Source organism: Numenius arquata, chromosome 6, assembly GCF_964106895.1.
Source record: "Numenius arquata chromosome 6, bNumArq3.hap1.1, whole genome shotgun sequence".
In the NCBI taxonomy this organism is placed as follows: Eukaryota; Metazoa; Chordata; class Aves; order Charadriiformes; family Scolopacidae; genus Numenius; species Numenius arquata.
The window spans coordinates 14,875,140-14,898,300 of record NC_133581.1 but is presented as its reverse complement, the minus strand read 5'-3'; the positions used below and the strand labels follow the sequence as shown (position 1 = coordinate 14,898,300).

Here is a 23,161-nt window from a genome sequence, read left to right as displayed (position 1 = left end):
ATTGAATATTCCAAATAGATACACTGGTTTAAGTCAGGATAGATAATTAAGGCAAACTGGTAAAGAGCAAGTTCTGAAGCCATATATATGACCTCCACACTGCAACACCTTATCTAGCTACACACAGAGCCTTGTATCTAATTACACACAATGTTTACCACAGCCCTTGTATCTAATTACACACAATGTTTACCACAGCCATGACTGGTAGAACTCCATTCAAAAGCATCGCAACTACCTCTCAGAACCTTTAAAATTTGAAGCCACACACACAACTTGAATACAGTTACAGCATGAGTTTTAAAATGTGTTGTTTAAAGTGAATTGCTGCCTCTTGAAACTCACAAGGATGGTATTAGTCATTGCATATCCTTTGTTTCATATGAATAAGTTGCATTGCCATTGCTTATGGGAGTGGTCAAGATACATGGCTTCACCAACTACACATTTTGATCTTAATTCTACTAGAAGACAGCCTAACCCATTACTTCCCTAAAGGGGTCGTGGGGGGAGGGGAGGTGCACAGGTGGGGAAGGAGAAGTTTAAACAGATTCTGTTTTACTGGAAATAACTACAGTATGCAGGAAATAATTACAGTATGTAATTATTTGTAATGTAATATATATAATGTAATATACATACATGTTTCTTCACACTAGTTCATGGCCTTCTGGAAGAAAACAGGTTGAGCAGTCACATGGTTAGGAGGCAAAGCATTAAAAAAGCTTGTTAACAGTAGCACAATTCTTTGATATAGCAGGGAATTTTCCTCTGTTATGGCCAAGAGTCATAGGACTCTCAAGAAGTTCTTTAGTTAAGAGAACATTTTCAACAGATATTCTAACAGCCTGCTCTAGCATCTTGCTTCCATCAGCAGTTGATAAAAATGTCTAAACATGCAAAAACAAAACAAAAATCCATAGAAGAATTTCATATGAAGAAACATGTATAGTTTAATATGATCAAGTTACTTACCTTTAAATTTTGATCGAATGTTTGCTAGTTCTTTATTTATCCTTTTTATCTCCGCTTCTTTACTTTTGCCTGAAATCAAAAGAACAGACATCAGGATACGGTGCTTCCGACAGCCCTCTGACACCCTAAGCTGGTTTCCACAAACCTTCTGATGTTTGTATGTTCACACAGCATGGAGTTATTATTCTCCCTTTCCAGTAGTAGGACCAAACGAAGGCAAACATCACAGAAGTAACTTAACCATTGCTTTATAGGGGAATTTGAGAAGCTAAAAGGACCTCCCTGTTTCAAGAAGCTTTGCAGACTTCAGACAGTATCAGTCACATTCACTTACTCTAAGATGACTTTATTAATGACTTTCACAAATGCTTCAGTTTTTTTATTCCTTAAACTGGCAAGAGAAAAAAAATGAATTTTACTTCCAATTTGATTACAAGGTTAACAGTGCTCTGAAGGAAACAGTCTCCTAAGCACAATCTTCCCCATCTTAAGGGCAAGCCAATTTACTGTTTCTCTATTGAATGGTCATTCAGTTCAACAGCTTTAAAAACATTCTTAACCAACACCGAAAAGGAAAAGCAGTAAACTTATGAGTAGCCCAAAGACCTCAGACAGACAGGATACATGCATAAGTTTAGACTTTCAATATGCCCCATGAAAGTCACTTGAAAAAAAACAGAAGCGTTTAAAATTGACATTATTATTAGGTGACTTTACCACTTTAGGTCTCTCAGCACAGTTTATATTTCATATCAACTTTTGATTCCAAGAATAGGTATTAGGATATCCAGTGCCAATTCAAGTTAGGTATTATTGTAGAAATAAGGTGCAGTTTAATTTCTGGTAATGTAAGCTTATTCAAGTAATACTTGCATTGTCCAAACTAAAGCAGCTTATTGCTCTTTAGCGTTTTAGTTTTTGGTGACTGGGATTCTATAGAGATCTGGGTCCATTATCTCCTACTTAGGTGAGTATGGTAGGGTAAAATATCCAACTCAGCTGCTTGAAGTCCAAGGGAAGCAAAGTCCACTTCAGCAACGTATAACTGGTTATCTAGTTGTGCTGGACATTCCGACCTGTACCTACTCAAACTTTCAAGCAGTTTCCAAAACATTAACTAGCAGCAAAAAAAGACAGGTTCATTTACTCTTCATCACATATATCTGGCCACAGTATTATGAATAGAAGTTCCCTGGCCCTGTTTGAAAATGTTCCAACCTTATGAGTAGTTTGGGATCAGATGCCCTGCTTTCACACCACTCTGATTACGGCCAATGCAGGGCAAGGCTTGAAGAGAAGATCAGGACCAGCATGCCAAAGCAACTCCAATCTCACCTTTTTCTTCCACATAAGAAATGCAGCATTTAAACATACTACTACATCTGCATGTCCAAACCTCCTCTGTCATACAATGACTGTTAATCATCCCTTTACCATTCCAAAGATGATCTGACAGCAGACCAGATGAAAGGTGATTAAGTAGCTCAAAAAAAAAAAAGTGCCTTAGGATAGGTTAATAGCAAAGTATTTAAAGTAGAAGTATATCCCATGCTAAATACAAATTAATTCAGATTGTCATTTCTTGATTTAGACTCGGACAGAAGCTGAAGTTACGCACTTCCAAAACCAACTCTTGGATAAGATGCAGAGAACTGGCTTATATTAATATTCCTATAATAATGGCCACAAAAATACAGACATAGAAAGACTAGCAGAGTGTACAAATGGAAACAAGTTAGGCCCAAAATAGAAGCAATTACTTCAGTTTGCCTTGTCATTTTAACAAAATAGCTACAGATTTGCTTAAAATGGAAATTTTCCATTCTACAACACTGTTTTAAAAAGGGGCACTGCTCAGAATACTGAAATGCAGGGTGCCTTGGCAGGCATGCTGCATGGAAAAAAAACCCCAACTTCCCCCATACCCAACCCTGAAAAACTACTTGTACCTACTTGTCTACTTACTGCTTTTAAGATAGACATTTTCAGAGCTCAAGAATTCACAGAACCTGTTCTGAAACGGGCTGCTATGTGTATGCATCTTGGTTTGCAGAAAAAGCAGGAGAGATGTCCACGGTTTTCATGTGACCTAGAAACTCCAGTGTCCATCAATTAACTTTAGAACGGCAAGGCTAGAAATCACAGTATACTTCCCTCAGTAGTCAGTAGTCACTGACCTCCATCTGGACATTGAGCTGTTGACCGCTACCCTCTGGGTGCAACCATCCAACCAATTCCTCATTCACCAAACAGTCCACCCATCAAATCCATCCCTCTCCAATTTGAGGAGAAGGATGTTGAAGGAGACTGTCAAAGGTCTCGCAGAAATTCAGAGAGATGACATCCATAGCTCTTCCCTTGTCCACTCATGTAGTTACTCCATCACAGAAGGCCATAGGGTTGGTCAGGCAGGACTTGTCCTTGGTGAAGCCATGCCGGCTGTCTCAAATCACCTCCCTGTCCCCCATGTGCCTTAACACAGCTTCTAGGAAGTTCTGTCCCGTGATCTTCCCAGGACCAGAGGTGAGGCTTGCCGGTCAGTAGTTCCCAGGGTCCTCCTTTCCATCCTCTTCAAAAACGGGTGCAACATTTCCCTTTTCCAGGAACACCAGGGACTTCACCTGACTGCCATGACTTTTCAAAGATCATGGAGAGGGGCTTGGCAACTACATCAGCCTGTTCCCTCAGGACTCTGGGATGCATATCATTGGGTCCCATAAACAGATTCCTCAGGTGGTCTCAAACCTGATCTTCTCTTACAGTGGGAGGGACTCTTCTTCCCCAGTCCCTGCCTTGAGGTCCATCCACTCAAGAGGTGTGGGAAGAGAGGTTGCAAGTGAAGACTGAGGCAAAAAAGTTTTTTGAGTACCTCAGCTTTCTCCTCATCTGTTGTTACCAGGTTACCAGTCTTGCTCATCAGGGGGGTTAATGCTTTCTTTGACCATCCTTTTCTGGCTGACATACTTGTAGAAGCCCTGGGCTGTAGAAGCCCTTATTATTCTTCTTTGCATCCCTTGCCAAGTTCAGCTCCAGCTGTGACCTGGCCTTCCTGACCCCATCCCTACACAACCGGGCAGCGTCCCAATACTCCTCCCAGGATACCTGTCCCTGCTTCCACTGCCTGTGGATTTCATGCAACACATGGGTTTTCTTCCAATTTAACTTGCCAACCTAAAGTAAGCTGGTTTTAAAGCATTTACACTATTCACTGTAGAATCACAGAATTGCAGAAGTTGGAAGGGATCTTCAGAGATTATCTAGTCCACTCCCTGCCAAAGCAGGTTCACCTAGAGCAGGCTGCTCAGGTATGCATTATCATCTTCTACAGACTTTAGTTTTGTCTTAATTGGATTAGATTATTTGTCCTGCACACATGGCAGAGATACTCAAGTGTTCATGTCTAAGATACCTGCCAGCATTAGGAATTCACTACTAGACTGAAGCAAGTCTTTTGCTCCTGGGCCCATACTCTATGAACCGAGGGCCAGAGTAACATATCCCAGGAGGGTACAAGTTTTTATTTAAATAAACACTCCAATTTTGCTTAGCTTAGTGTTAGTACTTGAAAACACTTCCCTTATTTTCAGCAATTCGGTGGCTCCAGATGAAAATGTTAATTTCTAAAACTATTAATTTCTTTTGCCTTTACCAAGTGAAGAGTACATCTCATTAAAATATTACCACTGAGTCTGGATATTTTGTACTTCATTTAAATTACTGGGGCAGAGAACATTGACCTCAGTCTGGGAGGCTGCTAACCTGAACAGGATATTTAGTTACCTAAGTTTGAAAGCTAGGTCCTTGCTCTATATCTTCAGGTTCTGTTTGTAAGGAAAGTACATTGCAATATTTACTTTGCATAATTAGCAATTGTTTCCTCTAACCTCAACAAGCCTGGCAATAATCACGGATGTTATAAATGGGGGAGAAATGGGGAACAGGAATAAGTATATCTCAGCCAGTTTTCCTTAGCTCAAGATGAAATCAAGGCTGTAATTTTATTTAAAAAAAAAAAAAATAAATCACCAAAACCCGTAGGCAAACCCTCCAAGCAGCATTATCTATGCATTATGCTCACAGATTATCAGTTCCTGGCAGAAACCGGGTTCTTTGTGTCCTAAGCAAGCAACAGAGCATTAAGGGAAGTCTGACTAAAATACTTCAGGAATTTGTGAAGTCAGCACCTTTGGTAGAAATGGACTGCAACCTCAGCAACGCAAAAATCAAAATCCCATCCTCCGTGCACACAGCTGTAGCAGTGAGTTGTCAGGAACTGTCATATTAAACAGCAAATTCACATTTGAAAGTTTATTCTCTCAAAGTTAAAAACTTGCATAGCATATGAACAAAAGCTTGTTTTGAATAATTCTTTCAGGCTATTCTATTTTGAATGCAGTATACAATTTCATCTAGACCTTGACCAAACACAAATAGCATAGCAACTAGCTGGTGACGGAAGTTTAACTCCATACATTGGAAATTAAGTTGAATGATTAAGTTGTCTCCTTATTACCTATTACAGTCTACACATGCCCAAAATAGCAATTTTAGAGAGCAGCACTAGCACATTGGGTGTTAAAAATCACTGAGGATAGTCACATAACAATGCTTAGGATAACTCATGAGTTAAAACCAAGCTGAAGTATCCAAAACCAAAATTTCCTGAACTCCAGCAGTTATATTGCATAGTAACCTTATTCAAACTTAATTTGCTTTGTCATCCTCTAATGTAAACAAAGCAAAAACTCTCAGTGGCAGGTAGCTTCAGTTTGTTCCATGTACAGGGTAAAAAAGAAAATAAAAGTATCAAAAAAAAATAAGGGCCATTTTTTAACTAGATCTTCTGTCCCACTAGGCAGGGGGTGGAGTGGGGGGGAGCAGCAGCGGCTGTTAAAATGCGTTTGATTAACTGAGCAGTTTTCATCACATTACTTGGCCATGGTAACACTCACTGATGAATTTCTACAAGCGTATGGGAGTTTTACCATCACTAGAAACACATAAGTAACCTTAAGGATGGTTAAAAAGGCAGGTAAGACCACTACTGATGACAGCTGAAGGAGTGCTGTGCTGCAGAACTAGAGGCTTGCATTTCAAAGCTTGCAAAGGCAAATACACTGCCTCACTTCCAAGCTGTTACACAGCTCCTAGTTTCAAGAAATTATCAGAGGTGTATTCCAACAAACCATGCTGTATCCAAGCTATTCAACTTGGAGAGGGTTAATAAACGTCATGTCATGTATAGAAACTGATGGGTAGGACAGTATTTAAGCCAGAGCTCAAAGACTACATTCCACATCAGTTCAGGCCACCTGAGCAAACAGATGCCCAGTCACAACATCCTCTGAGGGACTTACAAGCAATTACGTCATATTTGGCAATTTGTACAAACCAAATTTGTAATTGGTTTCACACTCCGCTGTGCTTCCTACTGCCTTCATTAGGCAAGGTAAATTTAGTCTGCAGTGCACTGCTATCTTTGTTAAACAAGATGGCAATTAAAGACAGGCTAGTGAACACCAAAAGTCATCCAGCTCTTCAGAGAGCCAATTACTATTCTTCAATCTAGTAATCCAGGCTACAGTCAGAGCTTCAGTACTGCAGGATCACCACCTCCATATCTCAGTTTGGAGTTTTCCATTACAACCTACAGAAGAATGAGAGAACAAGTTACAGGAAAGGGATTTTTTTGAGCTTGTTCACGTGAAGAGAACATTCGACACACCTTAATACTAGCTTGGCAGCAGGGCTGCAGGACTAAACGTGCTTCAAGGTTGAAATTAGAGGGTTGCTTGTGGCTTGCTTAAACAGTGACCTGCTCCATCAGGATTATCTGATTGCTATACTAACTGTAGATATTACCTAAGCCAAGTTTGAGGCAGAAAGTGCATCTGTGCTGATTAACTAGAACTTCTACAAGTTCTTAGCTTTCGTACAAATCATTCTGAGTCCAGTATACTTCTGGCCAAGCCTACATATTTATTTTCCAAAGGAACAGAGAAGAACTTGCTCTACACAGGTCTCTACAAAAATACTGAGCAGAGTAGAATTCTGCAGGCAAGTTCTTGAGACAGGTACATTGACAACATTTAAAGCCAAAAAAAAAAAAAAAAAAAAGAATTGCTCCACAAAACTTTAGATGTTCCCAATACTCACCTGGCTCCAGTCTGCTTATAGCCAGCAGCCAGTGTAATTAAGCCCATACAACAATTCATTTATTTTGAATTTACGCACATGTCAGAACAGTTAACATCGTGTTACCTCTTACCCTTACTTGCCCTCTGGCCATCTGACAAGCCTATGATTATGGATTGGCCATTAGTGTAAAGAACTATAAAGCTTGTAGGGTAGGAGGCTCTATTAGCATAACAAAAAGCTTGTCAGTATTTTCTCATGCTTCTTGAAGGCAAGTAGTAGTGTCAGTTACTATCTGTTGCCATACCATTTGTCTAACAGAACAGGCCTCTGTTCACATTCAATTATCAAACAGGCCTCGATAACAGGACAACTCTAGTTTTCTGTTTCGAAGAGCAGCAATTCAAACTGCCAAAGCTAAGAGCAGCAGCTTCTCCTCCGAACTCTGTAGTGTCTAGGAACATCTACTCAGGAAGAACACAGTTCTTACACAAAAGATAAATTCTCCGTTTTAAAGATATTGTACACATTTTCCTTGAGAGCTGTGAGCCATTGTTTTCCAAAGAAGCATTTTCCTATTTTGTTATGTATCCATCAGTCTCTACATAAGGAGCATTTAAGCTGATTGGCAAGTTAGAGACACACCACAGTCAAACTGCTACTAGCTTCCCTTCAGCAAAACATGTTGATACAGTTTCATAATCAGTTTGATTCAAGGCTATACTTCTTTGAAGACAACAATTCTAAATTGTTTTTTAGCACTGCTCTCCTCCAGGCATACACATTCCAGCTACTACCTTGTACTGCTAACAGATGAGTTAGGGACCCAAAGAGCTGAAAGCAAAATCAGTTTATTTAATATCCAAGGATAATTTATATCAGCTTTACTACAAGTAATAATGCCAGCAGAATACATGACCAGGTAGAGAACAAGTTCACCGCATTCCCCACCCAAACACACTTTAGTTGGCATAAAACAATCAAATTACCCACTTGCCTTCCCTATTGCTAAAACAGCTTGCAAGCATGACACTAAGACTACACTGAATTCTTGAACCCTGCTGTCAGGGGACAGAGAAAGAAACTGGTTGAAAGAGAGGGCCCAAATCAAAACAAACTCTAGCATCTCTACAGTGAAAACAGTGCAAATACTTATAGGAAAATATTCAAGTAAAAATAATCAGTGCATCCATTCTTGCTTTTGTGAAACAGCTTTTATAGCACTTACGTCCCATATCAGTAAATTAAGCCACTACTTTAACCTGCCAGCAGAGCAGATACTCATATTACAGCCCTAGAGTATAGATTAGTCATTTGCTATGCAGATCATTAGCTTTATGAAGTAAAACACCAAATCCATCCTCCACCTCTTCCTAATCTCTCAGACAGCTTGTTATTTAGCACAGCAGGGAAGAGGGCCAAAAGGGAGGCAGGTTACACAGCAATACATTAGAGTGGTCTGTTTTCTGTATGCCTGCCCTCATATTATGCGTGTTTGCATAAATTCCCTCATTTGGCAAAACTATCTAGAGTACTACAATAGAGGTGCAAGTTCCAGGTCCACCTGAGTATGTCTGAAGGAGGATACTGATGCTATTGTTTACAAACTCACTGTGCAACTAATCCAGAGAGCCCACTATAAAATACTGTAGCTTCACAAGATGTTAGTATGGCTTCAGTTTTATTCAGAAATTAACCAGTTCAAGACTGCAAAACAAGAAGCTTTTTGCTTAATGATGTATTAACATCCTGTTATGAATGAAAACATGAGTGCATGCTGTTCTTCCACAAGGTATGTTTGATCAGAGGAAAAGAGTGCCTGTCTGTCATGTTGAAGGTTTTGCCTTGGGACATCCTGTTGTGATTAGATATCCTACTACAGATAAAGAGATCAGTGACCTACTGATCACATTTAAGAACTTTGTAGCATACATTTTCCAATAGTCTGCACAGTAAGTGAACTACTATGCACAGGACTGACTTCTCTAGCAATATACTGGAGGAAGATTTGCCCCTGTAACAACACTTCACATGAAACAGCAGGGAGTCAGAGGCTTTACTGTAATCCAGTAATCCATTAACTCCACGTCCTCATAAGGGAAGGGAAATACATGCAAAGGAGTACACAGAGACTTCCAAATCCTATCACAATTCGGATACTCTAATTGCAGCTATTTAATACAAGTTTAATAATTTTAGGTGCCTATCGTGGATAATTTTTTTTTCTTCTAACTTGGCACCAAAAGTTAAGAAAAACACAGCTCAAACTATGAAAGAGTTTGAGGAGTAACTAGGTAATAGATTCTAGTTTAAGACCAGATCTTTCCCCAAATAAACTGAAAGCTTACTGGAAGCTCATATACAAGTGACTTTATGACACACAGAACATCTATTTTGGCAGTTAGTTGACAAAATGATACTGATTACTGTCCAAAGAGAAGCTTTAAGCTATGAAGATATGTAAAACCAGAAGTGCAAGGTTAGGCTACTATATAAAGCAGCTCTTCCTCCTTCCTTGACTGAGCAGCATTTAAGTAGTCATTTCCTTGAACAGTATTTTCACACCGTGCAGTCACGCTCCCTTCAACAGGGCAAGGCAGTATTTGCACTGTTTTAGTACAAGTCCCTATAGACTCCTTTATACCTCAGATCACATTCAAATAATAGAACAGTTTGAAGCTTATCCAAAGTTTCCTAGTTTAATTATCACTCTACTGTTTCAGGGGCCTTAAAAAAAAATCCTACATGAGCTCATTAACTGATGCAGATATGTATTAGTTGTATTAGTTTCTGCAATAGTCCTTAACTTCCTCTTACAAGTCCTGATGGGCAGCCTTTATCCAAAGGATTTAAAATTCAGCAGATTATGTATTTTCCAGTGTCTCTAATGGAGAGGCTAGATGTCACATGAAGGATTCTAGCTCTTTACTACCTGTCTCATCTGTTATTACCTTTGCCTACTCTCCTCTTTTCTTAGCCAAACATGCACAAATTCAAAAACTGTAAAAAAAAAAAACAACAAACACTGAACCCTCCAAAAAAATCAACTCCCCCCAGCCCCTCAGACTTCCATGAAATGACCAGAAGAAAGCCAAGACAGAGAAGCCATGGTCAGAACACATCCTCCTCAGATTAATCTCATACTAATTTTGTTTTCCTTAAATCACTCTCCTGCAAATAGTAGCAAGTGATACAAGACTTAGTGCTTATTATAGCTCTAAGCAGCACACTCTTAGGGTTTTTTCAGGCCAGAAACTGTCCATATTAGATAAGTGGTCATAGCCTTGCAAGAGAAATAGGAGAGCAAATCCAGATGCCTTGCCTTCAGATTTTTTCAGAGAGGTAAGTAAGCCAAGAATACAAATAAAGAAGAGTCATTGACTGTCTACAGAAGTAAGACAAGTCCTTCTTTAAAACTATACCAAATGCAAATAACAATCTACACCTCTGAGGAGCAATGCAGTAGCCTTAGCCTACACACTGAAAGTTGTATTACTGACATATGACACTAAAAAAAGCTGTATGTGCCCAACTCACCCTATGTGAAGTTTGTTTCACTGTGTGGCTGTTTTCACTGAGAACAAGTAAATCTATATACACTCACGTGGTCATTTAATTTACATGCATGCTCCTCCTACACACACAGGTAGTACACTCCATTATTTACCACCCAGTCAAAAGGATGATCATCATATGATGAATTTCATGAACCAGCCTTTTTTAATCCCCACTTGCTTATCCGTAGCCTGATGCATCAGTCCCAATTCAGTGAAGTAAATCTACTGAAGTCAGACTTCAAGAGGCTGAACGCTCTCCCTGCCCAGTACAAAGAATTAATGCGTTCAGTTCTATGAGAATAGACAGACCTCTGTTTAATGTATCTTTTGGGTTTTATTTAAGGAAAAAATATAGCCTGATGAGAAAGGAACAGTATCTTAGAACAGAACATATACAGAAACATTTGGAGAAAAAAAAAAACCTAAAGAAATCCTTCCTCCCTCTGTCCAACTTTCAAGATGACACCGAAAAGGTAAGGCAATTATCTAAAGCAGCGAGGGATATTAAGACCCGACTTGTCCTCCAAGCCTGCAGAACAAGCAGCTTTTGCCTCTATGTAGCCCATTTCATCCACCCAGGAGTAGATGAAATCCCAATTTTACAGCAGAGGAGCAGGTTACTAGTAGTACACTTAATACTGTAATACAAATCATTGCTACACTACAACCTCCAAAAGAAAGAAAAGGAAGCTTTCCTAGTTTTCAGGGTGTATGGCAGATAACATTGTTGTTGCAACAGCCTGAGTGACAAATGACTTGAAGTATTTCATCACTAGATAAAAATAAAGTTATTCTCAAAAAAAAAAAAAAAACAAACCACAGACTCCTGATGATGTATCTGGCAGCTAAGACAGCTGAATGCTCTCAGTCTGTCCTCAGAGGAGAAATGTTCCATCCTGCTGATCATTTTTGTCAACCTCCTCTGAACCCAGTCCAACACATCCATGTCTTTCCTGTGCTGACAGCTCCAGAGCTGGACACAGTACTCCAGGTGGGATCTCACCAGAGCAGAGCAGTAAATTCACCTCCCTCAATCCGCTGGCCATACTTCTTTTGATGCAGCCCAGCATACAGCTGGCTTTCTGGGCTGCAAGTGTACATTGTCGGCTTATGTCCAGCTTTTTCATCCACCAGTACCCCCAAGTCCTTCTCAGCAGAGATGCTCTCAATCCCTTCATGCCCCAGCCTGTACTGATATTTGGGATTGCCCTGACCCAGGTGCAGGACTCCGCACTTAGCCTTGTTGAACCTCATCAGGTTCTCATGGGCCCACTTCTTGAGCTTGTCCAGGTCCCTCTGGATGGCATCCCATCCCTCAGGCATGTCAGCGACACCACTCCACTTGGTGTCATCTGCAAACTTGCTGAGGGTGCACTTGATCCCACTACATCATTGGTGAAAATATTAAACAGTACTGGGCCCAATACCGGAACCCTGAGGGACACCATTTGTCACTGACCTCCATCTGGACATTGAGCTGTTGACCGCTACCCTCTGGGTGCAACCATCCAACCAATTCCTCATTCACCAAACAGTCCACCCATCAAATCCATCCCTCTCCAATTTGAGGAGAAGGATGTTGAAGGAGACTGTCAAAGGTCTCGCAGAAATTCAGAGAGATGACATCCATAGCTCTTCCCTTGTCCACTCATGTAGTTACTCCATCACAGAAGGCCATAGGGTTGGTCAGGCAGGACTTGTCCTTGGTGAAGCCATGCCGGCTGTCTCAAATCACCTCCCTGTCCCCCATGTGCCTTAACACAGCTTCTAGGAAGTTCTGTCCCGTGATCTTCCCAGGACCAGAGGTGAGGCTTGCCGGTCAGTAGTTCCCAGGGTCCTCCTTTCCATCCTCTTCAAAAACGGGTGCAACGTTTCCCTTTTCCAGGAACACCAGGGACTTCACCTGACTGCCATGACTTTTCAAAGATCATGGAGAGGGGCTTGGCAACTACATCAGCCTGTTCCTTCAGGACTCTGGGATGCATATCATTGAGTCCCATGATCAGACTCAAGATCACCTGAAGAATCTGTTTTTCTCTTACAGTGGGAGGGACTCTTCTTCCCCAGTCCCTGCCTTGAGGTCCATCCACTCAAGAGGTGTGGGAAGAGAGGTTGCAAGTGAAGACTGAGGCAAAAAAGTTTTTTGAGTACCTCAGCTTTCTCCTCATCTGTTGTTACCAGGTTGCCAGTCTTGCTCATCAGGGGGGTTAACGCCTTCTTTGACGATCCTTTTCTGGCTGACATACCTGTAGAAGCCCTTCTTATTCTTCTTTGCATCCCTTGCCAAGTTCAGCTCCAGCTGTGACCTGGCCTTCCTGACCCCATCCCTACACAATCGGGCAGCGTCCCTATACTCTTTCCCAGGATACCTGTCCCTGCTTCCACTCATTCTGCATTTCCTTCTTGACCTTTAGTTTGACCGGCAGATCTTAACTCATCCATGCTGGTGTCCTGCCTTCCTTTCCTGATTTCTTACCCCTGGGGATCGAGAGCTCTTGTGCTCTATAGAAAGTGTCCTTAAAATCTTCCAGCTCAGTTCTGCTCCCTCGTCCCTTAGGGCAGTTTCCTATAGGTCCTATTGACCAACTTCTCGAACAGCTTGGAGTTTGCTTTTCTAAAATGTATGGTCCTGACTTTACTCTTCACCTGACCCACATCCCTCAGGACTGTTAACTCCACCAATGCACAATCACTGCAGCCCAGACTGCCTCCAGTCTTGATGTCACAGATTAGCTCACTTCTGTTGGCAAGCAGCAAGTCCAGTATCACATCCCTTTTGGTAGAGCCATCTATTAACTGGTTTAAGAGGTAATGTAGGTCACTGGTCATGTAGAAAGTAATTCTTATGTTTAAAGTCATATGTGGCATAGAAGCATTTAATACACAGATCAAGAAATTTAACAGATAACCAAAAGTGCCAAAAATATGCCTAACTGACACAGAAGTGACAACCAACCAACCTTTTAACTATTAAAGACAGACTGGCAGTGTCAGCTGTCCACTCAGAATCCACTACAGTTGTAAGCACTGAAAATTGCTATCAAGTAAGAATTTTTTGAAGCCTGTAACAGACTGGTAAAACCAGACAGGCAAGACAAGCATCACTAGCAAATCAGTAATAATAAACTCGTAAGAGGATGATGCATTATTTAGTGCTGCAGATGTTGCAGGTACAAATGCCCAAGAAATAAGACTTGATAGAATATCAAGCAGTTCCAAAGGTAGGCAGTCTAAGTTTACTTAAGTATCCCCCTGAAGTTTAGGTTATTTTATCACTTTGAAATCATATGCCGTGCATTCACCTGAGCACAGTTAACACACAACTGCATTTTCATTCTTCAGCAACATCTATAATGCAGATCTGTTTTCTGTGCAAAATCTTTCAGAAAAAAAAACACCCACCATGTTGCACATGTTTCAACATTACCCATAATGTGGAAGGGCAAACTAAAACCATCAGGCCCTTATGGTAGTATTACAGAGATAAAGTAGTTGAACAAAGCCAAAATTAAGACTGAAATTCAGAATACCAGTAGACATTTTGCACCTTGGTGCAACTGTCAGATATATAGTCCAACTTTAAGGCTAGTAATAGAGGTTAAGAGCTTCACTTGGTATCTACCTTCCCTCTCATCTCAGAATAGGAACATTTTCTTAGATTTACAAGTCAGATATTCTGTTCACCTAAACAGCTGTTTCTTTTTGTTCTTGACAAATACCTAGCTCCCTACTCTGAAGGGGGAAAGATGGAACTTACGCCAATGCCCATGCCTGCAAAGCACAGTCCCTAGGGAGTGCTCTCAAGTATTTTTGGGACTTAAGTCACCGTACACCAGCTCACAGTTAGCTGGCAACACTCGAAGCTCCCTTAAAGGAAAAAAGATTCAAATGCCATTAGGCAGCTATTTGGAAACTGCATAGATCACCAATTAGTGGGAACTATCAGCTCTTTCAAAGCTATTTGGAAGATGTAGCTACTTTCTTCATTATGAAGATGAAAAAGATACAAAAATAATAACAGCTCCTAATAGCTGTCTGGACAGGGACAAAACATTTGAGAAATATCAGTATTTGTTTAAACAGCGAAAGCATTAACATTTTGTGTCACAAGCGAGTTACATCTTTGTCACTTTTGCAGCCGCTGAGTCCTTGAGAGGTTTGTTGTCCAATCTGGACACAAAGGTGGTTGTTCCATCAGAGTTCCCACACTGCCTACGCACTAGCAAGCTTGTGGGGAAATCAGTAATTTCTTCTATCCTACTACCTTAAATCTTGTTATTCCACATCTCTAAACATAGGTTAGGAACCTAAAAGCTTGAATGTTTCTCTTGTATTCCCTTCTACTGGATTCTACTGAAAACAAGAGTAGACAAACACATTAACGAAATGCAAGACAAAAGTGACACTGAAAAATAAAATAATACTACCTCTAGCTAAATGAATGAAAACAATTAAAAAACAGCACGTAGATACAACAGCAAGTCTCAAATGCTATAACACCAGGTGAAACTATGTTATACATGCAGCTTGCATAGAATACCAGGGCACTGGAAAATTTTCAATAAATAGTTGGGCCAACCAGACAAAGCACAAGAGCATTCACATAACCCTGAACTGATACACAACACATTTTATAAGCCTTCTTCTACATATACGAGTGAAGTCTGAAGAAACCTGCAACTCTGTTAATCTTCTTTACAGCAAAAGCTGTCTCAGTGTTTTTTGTAAAACAATATTGAATTTTACATAGAAGGCCTCTACTTACATGAGTAGAACTCCAAATCACCTGAACTTAGTTTACCAAAACTCTGCATTTAGACAGTCTCATTTTATCGGTGTAATTTTCTCCCCAGCTTTTTGTGTTAGAAGTCATCAACATAAAGAGTTTTTCAAGCCAGCATGGATATCCCAACACAAGCTTAGTCAGATCATCATAACTTGCATTTAAAAAAAAAAAATCTCCAAATCACGTTTCATCTGTTAGAGAGGAAACCTTACTACCAGTACCTTTAAAGTAGCCTCAAGTAATCTACAGAGACACACAGGTGGACAAAATAGAGCTGTTTCATCACACCAACCACAGTGACCTTAGCCCTTCCCCAGGCAATTCCTGCCACATCATACACCTAGATCTCTGACTCAGATTAATATTAAACTGCTATCACATACAATTCTCAGTCAAAAAGGAAAGCTGAGCACTGAGGTGTGCCCCCAGACATATACCTTCCACACACACACCACCAAGCAGCAGCAGATTTGTGCTCCTTCTGCGCTACACACTCACAGGCTCCACCCTCTTCCCTCAGGGGGGCACTTACTCGCACCCCCTACACCCCATTTTTAATTACACAGATCTTAAGAGCTGATTTCTGTCAAAGCAGAATTTTAAAGCCTATTTTAGCCAAGCCTAAGCATACCCACAGAAGGCCCAGCTCACAGGCAGCCTTACAGAGGCCTGCTTTCCATCAGTGACGTTTTGAATTGAAAGCCGTTCACGGATTTGGAAGGAGACCAGAGATGCCTCTCTCTGCCCCGCCACAAGCCCACCCGCACCCCGAACACAGGCCGGCTTCACTTCAGCGCCTTATGAACAAGGACGACGCCGGGAACCGACCTCCCGGCACCGCCTTCCGCCGGGGCAGCGACCACAACACCCAGTGCCCCTCCACAAGGGTGTGGGGGGAAGGAAAAACCCCAACCAATCCACCCAAAACACACAAACCAACCCAAACCCACACCCACAGCCGAAAGCCTTGGGCTGCCGCCGCCCTCCCCCCCTCCGCGCCGCCTCCCCCGCCGCCCCCCGGAGCGCGTCGCCATTTCGTGATGCAGAAGCGCTCCGACCAGCTCGCTGCAGGGGGTAGGAGAAAAAAGAGAGCATTAAGGAAGGGACTGAGAGAAAGAAGCCCCAGCCCCACGGGGCAACGGCCCATAGCAACGGCCGGCCCAGGCCTCGGCCCCGGCCCCACCGCGCCCTAGCCACCACTCACAGTTCCGGATATCGGAGATGAAGACCGCCAGGCCCCGCATCCCGTCACCCTTCGACACCGCAGGCATCGTGGCGCGCGATCACGGCCGCCCTGCACCACACCAAACCGCCGCAAGTACCACCACCACCGCCGCCCGCTCTCCCCGCGGGGCTCTTCAGGCCGCTGCCGCCCCCACCTCTGCAGAGCGCAGGCGCAGGGATGGCTCCCGCGCCCCCGCGGGCGGCGGCCGCGCGAGCCTCTGGCGCCACCTGTCGCGCGGAGGCGGGGATGCCGCGGGCCGCTCCGGGCCGCTCCGGGCCGCCCCTCCGCCGCAGGGCCCCCGCCGCAGCACCGGCTCCTGGCGCCGCCGGGGTATCCCCCGCAGGAGTCCGGGCGGTGGTGCGGCCCAGGAGGGCTGGCTCATTAGAGGCTGGGCCCCGGAGATCGGGCGGGGGACGCGACTAGCAGTCACCGCCTTCAGGGCAAACAGGCTTAGGCCGACGTCAGGGGTGGCGGGCCTTCCCCGTGAGGGTCGGCAGAGCGGCTTCAACCGCTGGGTCCGTGGGTGAATCCACATGCTACCTGCTCAGGAATGGCTTAATTCCTTCCTCACTCGTGCCCCTAATGATCGAGAAGTTTTATGGTTTCTGAAGGAGAAATATCGGGCTTTGCAGGTGTCTCAGAGGATGTAATTTCTGAGGGAGGAGATGGATGACAGATTAGGAGACAAGAAAATTTCACTTAATCTGTAAATTTTGATCAGTCTGTTAATCTAATATATTTCTAAAATGCGGAGAGCAGGGTACCAACCCTATGTGGTACAGTATGCAAGATCATGCTTTCCACAGGATGGACTGATGGAGGCAGCGCCTCTCTCCTCCAGCTCGAAAGGGGCCCCAAAACAGTGCATGGGATCTACCTTACATACCCTGCATAGTTACTGTGAACATTTGCAAGCCCAAGAGCTACTACATGCAGAGCCATCCTTTGTCACATACCCCTTGGGAGCCTGCCTTCAGTTGTGCAAGTGACACAGTTGTTCTGCATTACACATGGCAATTCACACACCTCTGCCTCCCTGGGCATGCAGGTGTTCAAATCCAGGGCCACATCTTTCTCATGAAAGCTATGAACATGCAGAGCAACACAGTCCCACACCACATCTACTCCTGAGATTGAAGACATTTCAAGGTTAAACTGCCTTAAACATGCCAAAGAGGTAGGACTGCACAGAGCATTTAATCTCATCAGCTGAAAATAGATTGAAAGGGTGTCAAAACCGGCCTAGTCTGCCTAAGCGAAAGTATGCCAAGAGTTTCAGTCATAATGCAAGTGATTAGTATTCTTAATGGAATATACTGACCTGTAGAATCATGGGGTTCAGGGCTACTGGAGATCAATCAGTCATTTCATCTGTTTTCCTGTATACTTCAAGCCATTTCATTTCACCTTTTTTCTTTCTTTTCCCCTGAATTGAGCCCAGTATCTAGCTTTTAGCTACAGCCTATCTTCCAGAAAGGCACTCGATCTGACATCATCAAATTCACTGTTTTCTGGGGTAGTTTGTTCCCATGGTTAATCTTCCTCATTTCGAGCTTGCATCTTATTTAAATTTATCAAGCTCCAGTGCCTTTAAGTTAATGATACATTTTTCTCTTGTAGATAAAGAACTACATAATACTTGATACTATCTGATAGTGGCTGTATACCTCAGGTCACCTGTCAAGTGTCTGTTCTGCATGTTTTCAGGATACATTGTTAACGTGAGTGCTTTTCAGTTGTGAAAGTATCTATTAGAAAGTCAAGATGACAGTATGTGGTAGTGATGCATATATGTGTTTCTCCCTGGATCCATTTTGTAGACCAAGTGTAACTACAGGCAGTTGTGCACAACCCATTTTATATTCAACTCAGATTCTCTGCATCCATAGGCCTACATGAAGAAAAGTCTCCTTTTTCATAGCTTCACAAACAGATTTTGATGATTAACAATAATTTCGATTTACCTTTGGAGCTAAAAACTTAAGATGTTTCTATGCTACGTAGGAGTTTCTGTTTCAGAAAAAAAAGCCATCTTTTTTTCAGCTAGCCAAAACTTTGAACTAATTTCTACTCTTAAAAGCACAATGACACCTACAGGCTAAGCATATCAGTCCTGTCTGGCTGTACTCCAGTCAGTACTGTAACTGCAAGTCATGCAGGTACACTAAAACTGCCTTTCAAGTGGTGGCTTAAATACTGCTAGCTGTGGCAGTACCAAGCTAAGCACAGGCTGCAAATTCTGCTTGAGAACTGGGGTAAATATTCAAGTAGTTAACCCATGTGGTGCTATTTTTGTAATTATACTGCTAAGTATTTCATTTGAAGTGGCTCAGTATGCAGTACACATACCCCGGTTATTTTATGTCAATCTCCTTTGACTGACTATTCATCCTTGCTCTCTGCTTCTTTTTGCCTTAACAAAGGCTTATGCAATTATGGCAAATGTGTAAGCATGTGTCTGCCCTTACTGCTTCATAATTTAGAACTTATTAGCCCATTTCAGAGAGTTTTGGTAGGGAAAAGGCAAAAATCTTATGTGAATAAATACTTAGCTAGAGGAAAGAGAGCCCCTAATAATCTATAGGTGTGTCCTGACTGAAAGAAACATAGTAATGTAAACTTTTGGTTTGGGCTTAACCTCTGTAAAACACCAGTGTGAAAAAAACAGACTTCATTAGTTCCATCCATCCCAAAATGTCATGATTTTTAAAGAGATTTCTAATTACTGTAAAATTAGCATTAAAGGGGAAATAGTCTCAAAAAATGCTTTCCTATTACACAAAATGTTTTGCAGCACATTTGTTTGCCAACAAATCCACAATGTCTATCCCTTCTTTCCCATGTCATACATTAGTTGCTCTAATCATTTCAGAATTTCATTGCACTGGTACAAAGACTTGAATAATTACACCGACTTCTGTAAAAGTATTACCATTAAACTGAATGGATTCAGCTGTTGAGTATCCATTTGTGGGAACTACAAAAACCGAATTGTTCCTTTCCCTTTGTTACTTCTGTCAGATTTGTTCCTCACCCCATCAGTTATTGCTTTCTTCTGCCCTCATGGTCATTCTAGCGATTACTGGAAGCAAAAAAAAGCTAAGGAGAAAACAGAATAAGGAGAAAACAGCTCCTCCACATGTACACTCAATCATGTTTCTCTATTTGACATCTAACATTCATTATCCGTTAACAGAGAGCACAGGTTTATCAGCAATGCCTTCTGCCATGCCAGTGTCAGATGTGCTCCCTTTCAAGACTAAGAAACACAAAGTTAGGATAATACCACTATTATGAAACCCTAAACTTCCAGAAATTTGGACAGATCTGCCTAGATCTTTTCTTTACAGTGAGCTCCTCAATGACCAGAAACAGTTTACACTCAAAACACCAAGTTTATATTAAAATGTAGAATATAATACTTAAACTTTAAAATAAACTGTAAGAGAGTAGATGAGATAAAATAAGGATGAATAAAGGTTTCACAAACAAGGCCTCCTTGTTTGTGTCCTCACCTGCATGCTGGCAGAGTAATGTCAGCCAGCTGGCTGGCTTTGTGAGCTGCAATAAACTGTATAATTCCTTCTGGTTCATAGGAGGGGTTTTTTTTCATTTATGATTCCCAGAACAGGTATGGATTCTTGTCTCTTTGGAGAACACTGAAAATGTAGAAGCAGAGTTTTAGTCTTGCTTAGTGGAATGTCAGCCTTTGGTGGGGACTGCCCAATACCTTGTAGATGTGTTAAAAATTTGGGTGCATCCTTACATATAAGAGATAAGATCTGTGACTCACTTACAGGTAGCTACAGGTCTCCTCAATGGCAGCATGCACCCTGTCAACTACTTGCAGCAAACCTTCGGATCAGTCCTGCTAAAGCTAGAAGAAAGAGAGTCAATAGGAGAATATGATGGGAATGCAACACAGGAAATGATAGATTTCACTATAGAGACTGGAAACAAAACTGATTTTTCATGCCCTCATGCCTTATCTCTGTTGTTGCTGCTATTTAGTGTAACATGGTAGCATTTAAAGTTTGTGAGATGAACAGCATGTTATGAAACAAAAGAAAATCTGGTACCGCATCAATTGTAAATTACTTTAGGTACTGTAGTTGTGCACCTTTTAAATTATGAGAAGGTACTGTGTTTCAAACACGTATCAAGCAGTCCTTGAAAAAAATCACCACTTCTTAAGTGAAAGCTGAAGGATTCAGAGGTGCTTTTGTAACACTAAAAAAGTGGGATGAAAGCTTCTTTTTTCCTGCTCTTTAGTCTGTAAACATGTGGTCCAAATGTGGTAGTGATTGCCAGTTTCCTTTCTGAAGCCCTTGCTAGAATTTAAATCTGGGTGATTTAGTGCTCAAAGTGTACACGATCTTAGCACTTGCCAGAGAGACCATACATCCAGTTCACCGGCAAGACTTTTGCTCAGAGTAAAAAAACATTTCTGTTTTTCTTCTCAGTGCTAAAGAATGTTCATGAAGATCTTCATTACACAAGAGGGAACGACAGAGAAGGATGCATCGGGAGAAAATAAGGTAGTCATCCAGTTCAGCTTCTGGGAGGTTGCACCAAGATATAACGACGACAGAAAGGAGGTCAAGGAAAGGCTTCTGTTGGGAATTGCGCTGCCAGGATACGCTAGGCTTGCCACTACATCACAACATAACACATCCATTTTTATCAAGCCTTTTGATACAGTATTTAGTCCCCGCAAGCAGCCCATGAAAAAACAGTGTTGCATCAAAACTTCTGCTGCAGCAAAAATAGTAGTAGCACAGCCATGTTGTATGTAAAAACACAAACTGTAGAAGGTCAAAACAGAAGATAATAAAAAGCTCAATTTAAAACATAAACTTTAACGCCTGGTAATGGCCATCTGACAACTCCTTTCTGCACACCTGGGGTTAGCAAAATTGCTTGCTGACCCTCCACAGCCTTGACTGTAACTGTCATTTTGTCTCCAGGCCAGTGGGTGTATTTTACCGCAAACTCTGTACGTAGCTACGCCATTGCTACAGCTTGGAATAAACCAGGAGGCTCCCCGAGGGAATTTACGGTCAGACTGTGACTACCATTTGCTTTATTCAGGTATTGATGAGCACCAATGCAACCCACACTCAGGGACAGCCCAGCCGGCACCTCATCACCTGCGGCTCGGCTCGGCTCGGCTCGGCCGGGCCAGGCAGCCGCTCCCGCCCCGCTTCGCCCCGGAGAGCCGGTACCCAGAGCCGGCCACATCCTCTAGCCTGTCACCGCCACCCTCCCCATCGCCGCCATCTTGGCGCAACCAGCTCAACCCACATACGGCGCCCGCCTCCCTGCCTCAGCGCTGCCCCGTCAGCCGGCGGGGCGGTGCCCTGCGCTTCTACTTCCGTAAGAGGCGGTGGGCGGTAGGTGGTGGCAGCGGGCCGGCGCTGTGAGGCAGCGGGCGGCTGAGGGCTGTCAGGGGAGGGATGGGATGGGATGGGATGGGATGGGAAGGGAAGGGAAGGGAAGGGAAGGGAAGGGAAGGGAAGGGAAGGGAAGGGAAGGGAAGGGAATAAAGAGGGCGGGCGGGCTGGCTGGCTGGCTGGCTGTGCTCCGGCGGTGCGTGGCCCCCTTGGCCTGCGCCGGAGTTGGGGGGGGGGGAGCGACATGGCAGTTGAGGGTGGCCCCAGGGAGTACTAGCTCGCGGCGGGGGGCTTGCTGTGAGGCAGCCTGCTGGCAAAGAGGCGAATATGGGAGGAAATTCTTACTGTCGAAGCGGAGCACCTTACAAGAAGAAAGGGAGTAATGTTTACACGTGTTAAAACCGCGTTTGTTTTCACTTTTCACTCCTGAATCTAGCTATTATTGATTTAATTTAAAAACGCATCAGCAGTATGCTTCCGGGCTTCCTTTACTGAGTGATGCAGACTTCTTCTGCAGCAGTAGTTAGAATCTAGTTTCTTCTGTAGAAATAAAGTATAAACGTTAACTCTTTATTTCCAAATAGTTACTGTGTCACCCTCTAATATTATTTAGTTTCTTTGGTTGCTTCTTTTGGACAGCCTAAACTTATGCCAGCTTTTATCTCTTTTAAATATAAAGATGCACTTAAAACAGCTGACTAAAAGTATGTTGCCTTATGTGGAGACTCAGGTTAAATAATGTTTGTGACCTGGCTTAGAGAGAAACTCGGGCTTCAGATCAATTTGTCAAAAGATGTTTTAAACTTTAAAGTGTCCACAGTATCAGTTGAACAAGGGCACAAACGGAGTCAATATTTTTGTTTACATTTTGCAGTGATACAGGAAATAAACAAGAGTGCCAAGCTCCTACAGTTCTACTCAGTTTAGTTAGTTTGAGGAGATTTAAAAAACAATGAAAGAATGGTAACGCAGAAGAAAAACTTGATGGGGATATGGTTTTGTAAAGCTTGCAAAATTCGTGCTTATAGTTTCCATAAAGAGCATTTAAAGCTTGACTAATTCATCTTTATGTAGTAGAGGAGTGCTGTCT

General features: G+C 42.5%; 1 protein-coding gene across 5 annotated transcripts in view; it reads right to left on the bottom strand.

Annotated features, from left to right (window-relative positions):
• AP2A2 (adaptor related protein complex 2 subunit alpha 2) overlaps positions 1-16,724 on the bottom strand; it is a 48,124-nt gene extending 31,400 nt beyond the window's left edge. For all 5 annotated transcript variants that reach the window (XM_074148491.1, XM_074148489.1, XM_074148492.1 and 2 more), the window contains exons 1-2: positions 16,658-16,724; positions 976-1,044 (exon numbers count right to left, since the gene is read on the bottom strand). In XM_074148491.1, the coding sequence (XP_074004592.1) occupies positions 976-1,044; positions 16,658-16,724 (136 nt within the window). The remainder of the gene's footprint in view (positions 1-975; positions 1,045-16,657) is intronic.
• Positions 16,725-23,161: the final 6,437 nt, after the last annotated feature.